Source organism: Cydia strobilella, chromosome 3 (assembly GCF_947568885.1).
Source record: "Cydia strobilella chromosome 3, ilCydStro3.1, whole genome shotgun sequence".
In the NCBI taxonomy this organism is placed as follows: Eukaryota; Metazoa; Arthropoda; class Insecta; order Lepidoptera; family Tortricidae; genus Cydia; species Cydia strobilella.
In genome coordinates, this window is record NC_086043.1 from 15,725,656 (window position 1) to 15,739,849 (window position 14,194).

At 35.2% G+C, this 14,194-nt stretch overlaps 1 protein-coding gene and 1 long non-coding RNA gene across 10 annotated transcripts in view; one reads left to right on the top strand and one right to left on the bottom strand.

Moving 5' to 3' along the window:
- The window catches only part of LOC134755982 (very low-density lipoprotein receptor), a 255,498-nt gene that overhangs the window by 195,511 nt on the left and 45,793 nt on the right, over nucleotides 1-14,194 (top strand). For 2 of the 9 annotated variants that reach the window (XM_063692724.1, XM_063692723.1), the window contains exon 2: nucleotides 10,943-11,129. The exons of the other annotated variants lie outside the window; for them this stretch is intronic. In XM_063692724.1, coding sequence (XP_063548794.1) covers nucleotides 11,015-11,129 — 115 coding nt within the window. In that variant the 5' untranslated portion in view covers nucleotides 10,943-11,014. The remainder of the gene's footprint in view (nucleotides 1-10,942; nucleotides 11,130-14,194) is intronic. 9 annotated transcript variants of the gene reach the window in all.
- LOC134756031 (uncharacterized) overlaps nucleotides 4,216-14,194 on the bottom strand; it is a 473,838-nt gene continuing 463,859 nt past the window's right edge. The window contains exon 2 of the long non-coding RNA XR_010129097.1: nucleotides 4,216-4,286. This is a non-coding gene — a long non-coding RNA (uncharacterized LOC134756031). The remainder of the gene's footprint in view (nucleotides 4,287-14,194) is intronic.

Below are 14,194 nucleotides of genomic sequence, written 5' to 3' on the forward strand. Positions count from 1 at the left end.
ACACACTTTCCGTTCCAAGTATTTCTATTAAAGCGTTATATATATTAATAAATGAATAGGTAGGTAGTAGTCATAGACATGTTTCAATATTACAGATAAATATTTTAACTGCGCACTGTAATATTACAATTCTGACATAAATACACTTATTCATAACATGTGTCTAATAACATCTCACAGCGTTAATCCCTGACAGGGTAAAGCTATTAAAATAATGAGTCGTAAGGTAATAAACAACAACCCGACCTTTATCTAAGTAAACAATTAAGATATCTCATAAATCTGGTCGGATCACTCCGTGTCTAAGACATAAAAGCCTCCCTTAGCTGACGTTTTTTATTTACGAACATCTTAGATATTCAACTAGAATATGCAATTAACGGTAGTCTAACTTGTGAGTTGTGGTTAACGCCTAAGATAGATAACGGAACGTCAATTTGAGCGCAACTTGTTTTGAACTCAATAAATTAATAGGTTAAGTAATTAAGTGTTGTGACAAAGGATATAGAATACATCAGCACGCTAGAACAATATCAATAGGTATGCACAGCAACCGAAAGACTTCCTCGGTCCCATGATAATTAATTCTTAAAACTAGGAAGTTATAATTATATGTCGTTATTAACTTTGGGACTATAAAAGTGTATACGATTAGGTAGATAAAACTATGTCCAGCAAAAGTGGGCCCCGATTTCTGTTATATTTCTATTATTTTGTAAACTGAAAGGCCACTAAAGTTTGCAGGCCAGAACGATGGGTGGTGCAGATGAATCTAATTACAAATATTCGTTTTTGGTACAAAGTACTTAGTTGTAATCTTTGCGAAATGAATCTTACATATTGGGCTTTAAAAATCTGTGATGACTTGACTACTAAAACAAATACTTGTAGAAAATAAAATACTAAAAAATAATAATAATAAAATACTTGTCTATGTAGAAAAGGTTGACGATAGTGCTGAAAGTTATTGATTAGGTAATAAATGAGTCCAAACCTGTTAAGTGTCCACATATTCAACACTTGCCACGATATGAATTCTGCAGTTTTTCTGATTCAGTGTGATATTGTCTGGCCCACAAGAGTTTTTTTAAAATAAACGTTTCATATGAGCAGAATTTATAACAAAAGAACAACTTGCCAAAGACTGCCGTTTTTGTTTGTTGTTTAAATAACTTAAACTTGGAAACCTGCGAAAAACATGTAAAGCAATTTAGCCATTGATACATCTCTTGCTTTTAAATAGTTTAGCAATGGACGACAAGCCAGCTTGCCTCCCGTTCTTCGTTTTAACGAAGGCCCATTTCTATTGTTTCGATTTTCCAGATTGCCTTTATATAGTTAAAAAATATCTACTGCTTATTTACACTGCACGAATAAAAATAAATTATCCCAGTCATTGTCTAATAAATTCGAGAACAAGTCACTATAAATTATTCTTTACAAGAGGCACCTAGTACCGGACGGACTACATTTCGAGCCCCTAGCACCGGACGGTTTAAAAACATTTGACACCGATCACAAATATCAGAACATTCTGGAATGTCAAGCACAGACATCCTGCGCCCACCCATGGCAACTGGAGCACTGTGTCCAGTCTTCGTCATGGTCTAAACTTTCTACGGGCTGCATCAACCAATGGCTGCTGTTTTTCCTCCTTTTTAACTTTGCTCTTCACTTGTTTATTTAGTTTCCCCACTGTCCCTTCAGCTTTCCCTTTTTCTTTACTTTTTAAATTGTTAGCTTGCTTTCCTTTATATATCAAATTTTCACTTCTTTCACACCTTCTTTTCTGAACATTTTTCTTGTCTTCCATTTTTCCTTGCCCATTCTTATATCTGAAACATCGTAGGCATTACGAAACTGCTACTGTGTCCGGTACTGGGGGATAGGAAATCATTACAATTATTTATTGTGTACCTCAACTATTTCAATGACGTAAACAAACTTTTATAGACTACGAAATTTAAGTAATTCGTTTTAAAAATAAACTCATCCAGCTGAACTCAAAAAATAGACCAAAACACTCACCCGAAACTTATGCGACGCAGCGCCTTCCCTATTACAGAAACACTAAAAAAAATCACACAGTCGCTGCGCGCGTCTTAAGCAATACGCGTCCCGTGCACGTCCATGGTACGTCCTCCCGCGCCACTTTTACTTATCCTTGAATTGCTCGCGTTGTTAGTTGCCGAGATAGCGCGTGTGTCCGGCACTATATGCCGTCCGTGGTTATGGGACTTCCCCTACCTTATATTTTGTATGTATTAATGTACAAACTTTGGACTTCGATTCATGAAAACCTAAATTGTATAACTTCTATAATGAACTTAATTGATCTTACATGTAGATACACCTTCTAAACTGACATGTCTTTAATTTTAAATTGAGATAATCAAAGTCCTGTTTGCACATTTGAGGGATCTTATTTCTAAGTGTCAATCATTCCCATTCAATAATGAAACACAATTTAATTGCCAGTACAAATTTAACCTCTTATTACCTACCTGTGCTGTGCAGTGTGAGGCCGGGTGAATGTCCAATATTCATGTCTAAGACTAGTATAGTAAACTATTGCAATCTTGCCCTACCCTACTTGTACTGGTCGGCCTCCATGGCGGAGTAAAAAGTACAAAACTGCGCTTTCGATCCGGACCCGTGAGTGCTAGGCAAGTTTCTATCTGGGATGACAACCTAGAACGTCACAGTGAATTGAAACTGCGAGTTATAAGCATAGGTCGGACAAATCATCGCAAAACCATCAAAAGTCATTTATATCTCAAAATAGGACAAGATTTATTAAACTCGTATTATGTACAGTATTTTTGAATAAAATTTCCAGATTAGACTCAAAACTGCAGTTCTAACTTGTTAATTTTTTTTATCTTGTTCCATACCATATTTATTTTTGCGATAATTTGTCCGAACTCTGGTTATAAGTAAATGTCGTAAAAAATAATGACAAAAGGCTTTCAATAAACAGGCTTACATACAGCAGGTTATGCTATGCAAAGATCAGCCAATAAAGATGAGCAACACCTAGTAGGTACAGTCGCCATGAGATATAATAATATCGGACTGGCCAAGGTGCTAATTAGTCATTTAGTCATTTATTTATTGCAACCATAGTGTAGTACAGGTCTTAATAACTAGGTACAGTCGCCATCAGATATATCGGAGCGGCCGAGGTGTTCACAATATCTGAACACGCACTCTAACGCCTTGACAATAGAGGCGTGTTCAGATATTTGTGAGCACCTTGACCGCTCCGATATATCTGATGGCGACTATACATTCAGAGTGATATGGGCCCTGGCAGGGCATTGCAATGTCATACATATTTTAATTTACAATAATCGCAATAATTTACTATTCTATTCTTATTTGATACTTATTATGCATGCATATTTTTTAAATCCATATGTAATAGTCCTATTTTTATACATTATATCACATTTGTTATTTATATTTTTACAACCATTGCACTTACATTATTACTGTCACTTACATCTAGATCATATTTCATGTCAAGTTTTTCTGTATAAAATTTCAAGTATCAATTCCAAAAATAATACAAAAGGAAATGAAGTCAAACAATTAATTGATTAAAACAATTATAGGAAAATAAATTAAAATAGAAAATTAAATTACCATGTCAAGTTATTATCATTTAAAAAGTCATCAATAGTGTAATACGCTTTTTCTGTAAGCAAGTTCTTTAATTTACGTTTAAATATGTGGTGTTTGTCCTCGGCTTTTATACTTTCAGGGATTGTATTATATAGTATTATAAACCTAACATGTGGGCTGTTTCTGTGTATCATTAAATTTGATTTCGGCAGCCCTAGTCTGTTTTCATGACGAGTTGCTATTCTTCGACTTGGGGCATCTTTTATTTGGCGGACAAAGTGCATGTGCTCCCTGACGAACATGCCAACCTCCAAAATATAAATGGATGGAAGAGTGAGAAATTTATACTCTTTGAAATAACGTTTACATGGTTCTGCATGACGCATGACATTAACTCCATTTCGGAGATAATTAATGTTTTTACATATTGATTAGTGGTTAGTATAAATTTATACATTTATTACTTATTACTAAACGCAAGTACTATCTCGGACGTTCGATATTCAAAATGTCATTAATATGTCACAGTTTTCAATTGTTTGGTGAATTTAAACATAATGTCCGTGTTACAACAATGCTGTTAATAACTTTTCACCCCACCAACTGGTAAAAGCCCTCTTGATTGTTCAAAAACGAATGAGAAAGTTGCATTTTATCCACTTGTGGGGCACAGTAATCAGATGCAAATTTTGAGTTGTTTCCTTATGTTACCTGGTTCACTTTTAAATGATGATTTTGAATGCAATTTTTTTTATTACGTTCATTTGGATTTGATTTCGTTTGATGTTTTTAGTATTTCATAGTTAGTATTTTTCTCGCGTTGGTGTGGTGAAAATTTTTGTGTTTCACTCGGAGGCAGTTTGTTAACCCGTGCCTTGAAACCCTCGCAACGCTCAGGATTCCACTTCTCGAACCACTCGCTACGCTCGTGGTTCAATTTTAGAATCTTTCGCTTGCTCGGGTATCAATATTAGCACAAGCGGTTAAAAAACAACTTTGCCCCCTTGTAAAACAAATAACTATTATGAAAACTACAAAAACAATAAGAAAAATTAAAATTAACCATACCCCGAGATTTAAAAAAAAAAAACACCGCATATATCACTTTGATCAAAGTGGCATCTATGGAATGATTTTCTAAAAACTTTCGATACCTAGATATAGAAAGCAATGGCTTTTAAGCAAGTTTACTAGGAAACCATGATTTAAAATTTTATTCACTGAGTTAAAAAAACGTAAATTTTTAAGCGCATGGAGTATTTAATCGGTTAAATACCTGCTAGTTATCTACACAAAGCTATGTTAATGATATTATGGATAGGAATCGTTTTTCTATGAAAGAAGATGTCACTGACTATCAGTCCGCCGGACGATATCGGCCTGTCAGTTAGAACAAAAATTTGACAGTTCCGAACAACTGACAGGCCGATATCGTCCGGCGGACTGATAGTCAGTGGGCCCCTTTTTTTTAGAGCGCCTATATTTAATATGATCATATGTGAAATGAGGGAGTGCGAGCGAGTATTTTGGGTTTAAAAACACGTTTTACAATACTAACAATATTATTCCCGCCATCGCTGACCCATCATTGACATTTATCTTGATTTGTATCCTCTTCATCAAATTATGTACGATTAAAATAAAACTAACTTTAAAATAAAAAACTTAATAATACATTCTGTAGAGCGAAGTGTGTTCAATTAAATAACGGGTATCCGAGGGGCATTACGAGTTTAAAATAATAATTTATTATACTTATACTTCATGTATTTATTGCCGGCTCTTCTTGAGACAAAAAAACTTTTCCTTGGGAACTGGTTGGGAGTTCTTGACATTCATAAATGCCTACATTTAAATATATATACATATCAGACAGACGACCGGTCTGGCCTAGTGAGTAGTGACCCTGCCTGAGAACCCGATGGTCCTGAGTTCGAATCCCGGTAAGGGCTATTTTGCAGTTTGGCATAAGAATAATTAATGTAAAAATAGGGTTTATTCTGCCAGAATAAAGGTTTTTTTTTTAATTTGTGTTATGAACACAAATATTTGTTCCTGAGTCATGGGTGTTTCCTATATATATATAAGTATGTATATTGTCACCCAGCACCCATAGTACAAACTTTGCTTAGTTTGGGGCTAGGTTGATCTGTGAAAGATGTCCCCTAATATCTATTTATTTATATTTAATTCCCGAGTGGTCGTGTTTATTAGTTGTCACAAAATATCGCTCAATTACATTTCGAAAATAGCTTAAGTAACGACGTACATTCAGATGTATGGCATTTATGAATACCAAGAAGCTCCCGACCAGTTCCCAAGGAAAAGTTATCTTACACACATATGTCTGGAGATCGGTCTCCAGATGTCTTAGGGAATTCCAATTACTTAGTAGCTGTGCGAACCAGAAACTTCATACGCCGGCTCTCTTCGTTGCCCATCAAAGTTACGTTACGACATCAGTAATTGGTATTCATATAACGATTCAACTATTTGTACTAGTCAATTAATATGTAACTAGAACAAATGAGACATTGACTTTAAACAATGAATAGTAGTTTTCAATAAGTAGTGTGTACAAACAAGGACCAATTAACTGTTGATGATTTGATATCGTAGTAATATTACTAAAGTAAAAAAAATGTGTGAAAAAACTTTATTGTACATGAGACTGGTGGAAATTACAATAAAATATATGCAATGTAACCCTGTAAGGGATCTTAACCTTTATCGGTTAGGCAGAACAAATCAGTGAGAACCTGAAACCCAATTTAGTAGTTTAATTTTTTATTGTACATACGCAGCGATGAACGTGCTAAATGGAACGCGCGTACTCAGTGGAATAGAGAAAGTTTCATTTCCACCATTGAATAAAAAACGAAACGGAAGATGCGCTTTACGGAATATCAGCCGTTATAAGTTTCGGAATCACCATAATATATCCTGAGTATTCCCGGGAGCTCAATCGCTGTATTTTTCTTCCTTTTTCGCGCGAAAAACTTTTGTAATTAAAACGTCAAAATCTTGTTTTATTCATCGAATGAAATTGGCCAAGTATTGATTTCTAGTCTATTTTCTAGACTGCTAGGTAACACATTGATATAAATAATATGTTTTGTTTTAAAAATCCAGTCAAAGTCAGAGTTAAGGTCACCCATAGATGGTTACAATAATCGTGTTACATGTGTACGAGTATGATTTGTATTTTGAGGTTGCATCCACCCACATACGTGGTTCACAGCTATTTCGCTTGTGGGTTCGCAAACTCGGGTCACCTTCTCTACCGAGGGTAGATAGAGGTGGCAACAATTGTCATACTCATAACTCATTCAAAGATAATGTTTTACACCGTAGTTTAGTTTAGTTTTAAAAACTTTCAACCTCCTCATCGCATTATGGGTTGAATTTCAAAAAAATCCTTTCTTGGTGGAGCTGTACGGTATTTGATGGATACTTGTTTCAAATTTCAATTAAGGTTCTAGTTATTTAGGCTATGGGTTGCCTGTCAATGTCTAAGCAACGCAACTGTTTTATATGTATAGAAGATTATTAATACAACATTTGAAATTTAGGACATAATTCAAAATGAAAGAGTCAAATACAATTCTTCTGAGCCCTGTCAGTTTTAAACTTCCACCTACTCTGATAGTACAGTTATAATTTAACGTATCCTTCTTAATTACAACATCTTTCAAACGTTCGATAAATGAAAAGTTATGATTTATTTTCTATTAATTCTAATTCACCACAAATTTTACGGCTGCCGATTATAAAAAGGGCCAGGCGGAAGCTACATTTCTTTAACAGGAGATATCGTTTGCAGGCCTTCAAATGGCGCCTTTGGTTTGGTTCCACTGAAGCGGGAATTTACAAGGGAGAGGGCGTGGCAAGGGAGAGTGATGGGTGAGAATTTGAAAGAGGTCGTTAATTATATGCTTGTCGGTCTCGCGATCGCGCGCCAAGATCCTTGTGGTGAGAGGGAAATTGCTACTCCCGCTCCGTTTTGCATACGCGTAGCGTATAATTATGTGCCAAGAAAATTTGATAATGCTTAAGAAATCGTATGAGGTATGAATTACATTGCCGGTCTCTTATGCCTTATATGTAACATAACGCATTACGTTGTCTTAGTTTATATATTAATCACACAATAAAACTATACTTCATTTGGAATGAAATGACTAGACCTTAGATATCTCGTCTAGTCATGTTTTTGAATAAATTTACGTCAGATGGCTGATCTTTGTGTTAACCATAATTTGCTTTGGCATACCCTCGTAGATGTAAATGAGCGGGTAACAACTTGGAATAATTATTCGACTTATTTTATGGTTATAATTTTATGATATCTTTAAGGTGTTGCTGCTATAAGGAGCAAACTACAATTCAAAAAAAAAAAAAATTCGTTTATTTTTTAACAAGGTTTATCCTGGGTGTCGAATCCTCCTTTTAAGTTTGACACTTGTGTTAGGAGGTATTCGCTCTTTCATACAAAGGTGAGAAAAAAATTAAAAAATAGGTTTGACAATATTATAAGTATACAATGGTACCGTTTTCATAAAAATGTCACATTCATCCACAGGCGATGGATTGGTGTTTAATTGCACAATCGGTCTCGTTGCCGCCATCGCCACCTTGCCATCAAATATCGGTCAAGACCCAGCAGAATAATGGTGTGGTGGAATCGGCCTCTCAAGTTAGCAGTGCGTAATTAATTTTCGGTTAGGATCCATCTATACAATTTGCATGAAGTTAGGAGCGTTTTATACGGCACTTTCCACGACATTTCATCTAACTTTCGACGGCTGAGATTTTAGCTTGAATGTTGTGAATTTTGGGAATGTTACGATCATCGTGAAAGTAAACAATTTAAAAATTGTGTTTAGATTATAAAATGATTAATTAATTTCTCACAGGGTGACGAATCTTAATCAGTTCATATTGAAAAGCCGAAAACATGAAAATGAGTAGTATTAATGAACTCAAAAAAATACACGTTATCATTTTCTTTAGTTGCAACATTTAATTTCATCGACCAACATATTCCTCTGATAATCATCATGACTAAATGTTTTATTATGTACTTATTATTTATGTGTATTATTATAACGGTATATATTTCCCCAAATCATAATTTGCTCAACATACATTTACTCCCCTTCTATACTATACATTTTGGATTACTCGTACCTATATTTGTTAAATATACCTACATACATGTGTAATATTAAAAAAATCGAATCATTATCATTACGGTCAGAATAATACTTATCCCACTGACGCCGCCGCGAAGAAAACTTGCCTCATTTAACCCGCAACGAGAACCTACTTTGTGAAACAAGTTTTTCAGTTCTAGTGCCGTACTTTCCATTCATTGGCGTCAAGCTCAATTAACTACGTACCGACTTTTAATAAAATGTTTTAAAACGATTCCGCGAACGTGAACTTTATCAGACGTGTTCAGATTATAAAAACTCACTATAATGAAATTTCGTTCGACATACAATTTTGATATTATCTTGCAATATACCTAAATGCGGTCTTTTTTCAACATACGTACGGCTTAATAATTACCGTGGATATATAATCTTATTTCAAAATGGAGTCCTAGTTACCAAACCTAATTTACTGGTTTGATAGCTGTCAATTTATGTAAGCCCAATTTATGTATGTAATCACATGCCTCGGAATATAGAGCCTTGGTTATATGTTATGCTAACCGACTGGCGCCGTGTCGTGGATTGTAGGTAATTGCATTAATGACTTTAATCTAACACTTTGCTCTTTGGCGTAGTTGGTACTTGGAATCAAACCAATTTACTAGTCTTGTGAGATTTGCCGCAGGGTTGGTTTAGAGGTGACGAAGTTGTGTATGAATAAAGTGGCAGCACAAAGCATTTCTTATCCACTTGATTTAATTCGGATTGTTTATAATTTAGTCAATTTATATGGTCATTCATTTCATTTATGATCAGGTCAATTACGAAAATAATAATCACTAGTTATTATAACCGTAATTTTATAGTATTATGTGTTCAACGCTTACAGACCAAAAATAAGTTTGATCTCCTTTCACATAGCCACAACGCCGGAAATAAGTAAACTAGGTTAATTTCGACAGTAATCCTTGCAGATTCACTGATCTATTTGGGTAAAACCCTTGCCCGAATCGAGTATAACAGTCACATGCTATCGGATCACTTCGGATTTAGCGACGCCATACAAACGAGGCTTAACCCAAACCAAACTATTCAATATAAAAACGAATCGACTGCCAACATAAACAAGTATATATTATTTATTGTCACATTTAGAATAGCGGTAGGATAATATGGTCTTCTAATAAGTAGTAATAAAGTGCCGATCAGCGAACGTAACGAACGAACGAAAATGCTGATGTGCCCAAAAATATGCACTACGCCAATTTTATGTTTTGGCTCTTATGAAAACGGCTATGATGACTTGTGGTATTTAGATGGTCAATTCTCATCTACTCAAAGGTTAACTGGAATAAATCCCTTAAACGGATATGTTCGCCTTTGTACTGCCTATCCTGTGCCATATTTGTGTTTTGTACAATAAAGAGTTTATATACCTATATACATACATACGTATTCTATTTTCTGAAATTTAAATATATATACCTATCTAAAGATTATAAGAAATATCCTCATGGTTAAAGAGATATTTTCGACATTTGTCAAATGTTCAATAATTCAGAAATAACGAAGCTGTCGCAAGGCTCAGCTTTGTATAGACGATCGACAGAAGCTTTATCCCAAAAACGTGTGTATCTCTAAGGTGAATCATTTATATTTATTCACGAAATAATAAGTTCACAGACGTAAGTCTTGATGTTATTAATGTCCCTAATTTTCAGTGACTATTACAACCTAATGGTTATATTTCTATCTACGCAATGTTATTCGGGTTTCTAATCTCTGTAATATTTTATGCCCATAAAACTTTCAGAGTTCGACCTTCGCCGGAGACAAAGGGTCCGGATTATCCTCAGTAGTTACCTGCTTTAAATCCGAATTCCCTGTTGATTCTGAATTTAAATCAGCCGGTAATATACTGAAACACTAATTAGTTATCGGGTACTTACATCGCTTATCGTTATTAATGTTTACGTCAACCTGATTTGTTTATGATCTCTGATTTGTAATTTTCTACGTATGACACGTCGTTTTACACCTGTAACTAAATCTATCGTACTTTTATCTTATGTTTACTTAATTTTAAAGGAATCGTAAAAATGACGGGAAACCAAAATATATTAAAACTACTATCTAAACATGATTTTATTTTTCAGTTAAAAAGACTAATGGTGTAGTGTTTTAAATAGATTGATACCAAAACTGTGATAATAACTCGTTAAGTGAAAATGGCTATATCGGGTGTTTGGCTGGTGGTAGGCTGCCTGCTAGCAAGCGCAGGGGCTACTGTGTATGACGATGACTACGACACATATACTAAGCCGTACGATTACAAAACTGCAGGTAAGTACTACTGTCAAACAAACTACCTATTGGTAAAACATAATTATCGTCTTAATGTTAAAATCATGATTTCTCCCTAACGTGTATATACTATTGTGGCACCAGAAGAAGTACTTTCAATATGTCCAGAATGTCCAGATCTGTGTTACGTCTTTTAATTAAAGTGTTAGTAAAAATTAAATACTTTTGTTTTCGAAGTGGCCCATTTTAGTCTAGTAATGTTATGTAGGTATCTAAGATATGAGGTTTTTATGAAAAAAAAAACACAAAATATTTTTTAAGAAAGAAATCGTCATCTAATATTTTAGTTATATTCTTACAATCCCGCATATGAAAATCCTTCAAACGAAACTTGCTGCCCAAAAGGATGGAGCATGAATAATAAAACGTATGTTTGCCTGAAACTAGGCTCCCGATGACTTGCAATCAAAAAGTGCCTTGGCCTTTTGTGATGAGCTGGTGAAATATTTATAGATACTATTGGAATGCGTGGTCATTTATTACTTTTGGTAAATCTTTCTAGCTTTTAATTGTATTATGTTATATGTAAAACCGGACAAGTGCGAGTCGGACTCGGCCACCGAGGGTTCCGTACTTTTTAGTATTTGATGTTATAGCGGCAACAGAAACACATCACCTCTGAAAATTTTACCTGTCTAGCTATCACGGTTCATGAGATACAGCCTGGTGACAGACAGACGGACAGACGGAGAGTGGAGTCTTAGTAATAGTAACGTTGTAGTCTTAGTAATGTACATTACCATGCATACTTCCACCGAAAATTGGTTTGAACGAGATCTAGTAAGTAGTTTTTTTTAATACGTCATAAATCGTAAACCGCAATTTACCTTTCATTCAATCAACTCAAATATAAAAGTGGGGCTCCCATACAACAGACGTGATTTTTTTGCTTTTTTTTGCATAATGGTACGAAACCCTTAGTGCGCGAGTCCGACTCGCACTTGGCCGGTTTTTGTTTTTGGAGCTATCAACTATAGTTCGTTTTTTTAGCATTAGAAAGAAGGTAAGCGATCGTGACGTGTCTTTATATTAAAAATCACTTTTGAAAAATAAGTCACAGCAAATATGTTACAATTATAAATCATATACGATCTTTAACATTGCTTTTATAAGTAATATAAACAATTTTTTTAAAAGCGTTTTTCAATATTTTTTAATAAAAAGACGTCAAGAATATTGTTTACCTTTTTTCTAATGCTAAAAAAACGAACTATATGTGACAATGCAATGTTACAGTATCGTCAAGCTTGCCCAGTGATGGATATAAAATATATACACCTAAGATAGCTATAGAAATGTTGTATTCAGAGACGTTTTTCTATGGTTATGGTATTTCTCTATGGTTGTGAGACATGGACTAATCGAGCAAACTTGATCAAGCGTATTTAACGCCTTTGAGATGTGGTGTTGGCGCCGGCTTTTACGGATACCTTGGACAGCTAGGCGTACTAATCAGTGCATATTGGAAGAGCTACGCATAAAACGCCGGTTGTCAACAATATGCCAGGACCTAATACTCATATACTTCGGACACCTCTCACGTCGCTCCTCGGATAGCCTGGAGAATGTTATAATGACGGGTAAAGTTGAAGGCACCAGACCTCAGGGCCCTCCTCCTACTAGATGGTGTGCTCAAATCACTGCACTTATGCAATTAAAACTGCACGAGGCCATGCGCTTCGCGAAGAATAGAAGCCTATGGAGGAACCTGATCTTCAACAGAAGGACATGATGTCACGATCCTCAGCATTGAGGGACCGACTGAAGAAGAAGATTCAGAGACGTAATTTCATTCGAGTTTGAGCTCGTTAATAACGTCTTGATGACTAGAAAGTTCTAAGTTTAAAGAAATCACATTTTTCATCACAAATTTAATTATAAAAAATCCAGGCAATTCTTATTACACTAGCTGGCATAGGGCATAGTACAGCAGTTTGCATTATGGGAGGACGGTGGCACCACTCATAACGTGTGCAAGTGCGCTCGAGAGCCTCTGGTTAGAGTAACGAATGCACTCATCGCACATGGAGTACACCCGGTAATACAATTTGCCTCCTGCTTCTGACGCTATTGCCATCTTGGGGACGATTTGGTCTAATGCCTCTACATCTCACGTTTTATACAAAATATTTCATGAAAATGGCAGCGTCTCTTACAGCTTACAAAAGAAATTGAAACTGGGAACCGGGCAACAGCTGGGCGACCTTTCCTTTTCTTTCTTGTTAAGAAAAGATTTGTAATCCTGCTAAGTAAACAAAACGGAAGCAGAATTACTGCGTCGCAGCAGGTTAATTATTGAGAGTGAAAAGTAATTAAGCCAGTCTTTTACCGCAGCGGGACGTCAAAAAGCTTAATGCTAAAGAAACACTGTTAACGCCGCCGTCGTCTTGAATTACTTAGATTACCAAAAGATCCGGGTGGGAAAAAATCGAGTTCGTTTTGAATTCGGGTTGCGCATAGTTTATTACAAAGCTCTTTGAAATGTGAAACTCTTGTGCACTCCTTTGTAGCTTACCCTTAAAATCTAACACATTCAACGTTAGAAGCGAAATAAACCTCCACGGTATAAGGATCATTACTTATTAATAGCTTATATTTTGATCATTCTTACTTTTATTTATGATAAGCTTATAAAAGAGTATCAATTGACTTTTACTTGTCACTGGTTCCCGCCATTTTGAGTTGATATAAAAAGGCGAGTATTGCAGTGACAAGTGGCCAGTTCGAGTACGGATAAGTTATTTGTAAATTGGTTGTTATTATGTTTGTAACAAACGAATAAAGTTAAAATATTGGTACAAGTAGAGTTTTCATCATCAACCCGGTAATAACCCAACAACGGTGACTTTAATCACTGATTGACTTTAGTGACTGTGAGTCGATCATGTGCCTAGACCTAGACATCATCACATTCATCTGCCTACAGGATTAGGGATCCCTGTATTATATCTAAGATAAATTAAAACATGTAAAAGTTTTATTATATATTCCTTTGCTCTCTGATATTTTTTGATATGGATATAAAAGCAAATCGTAAAACGAAA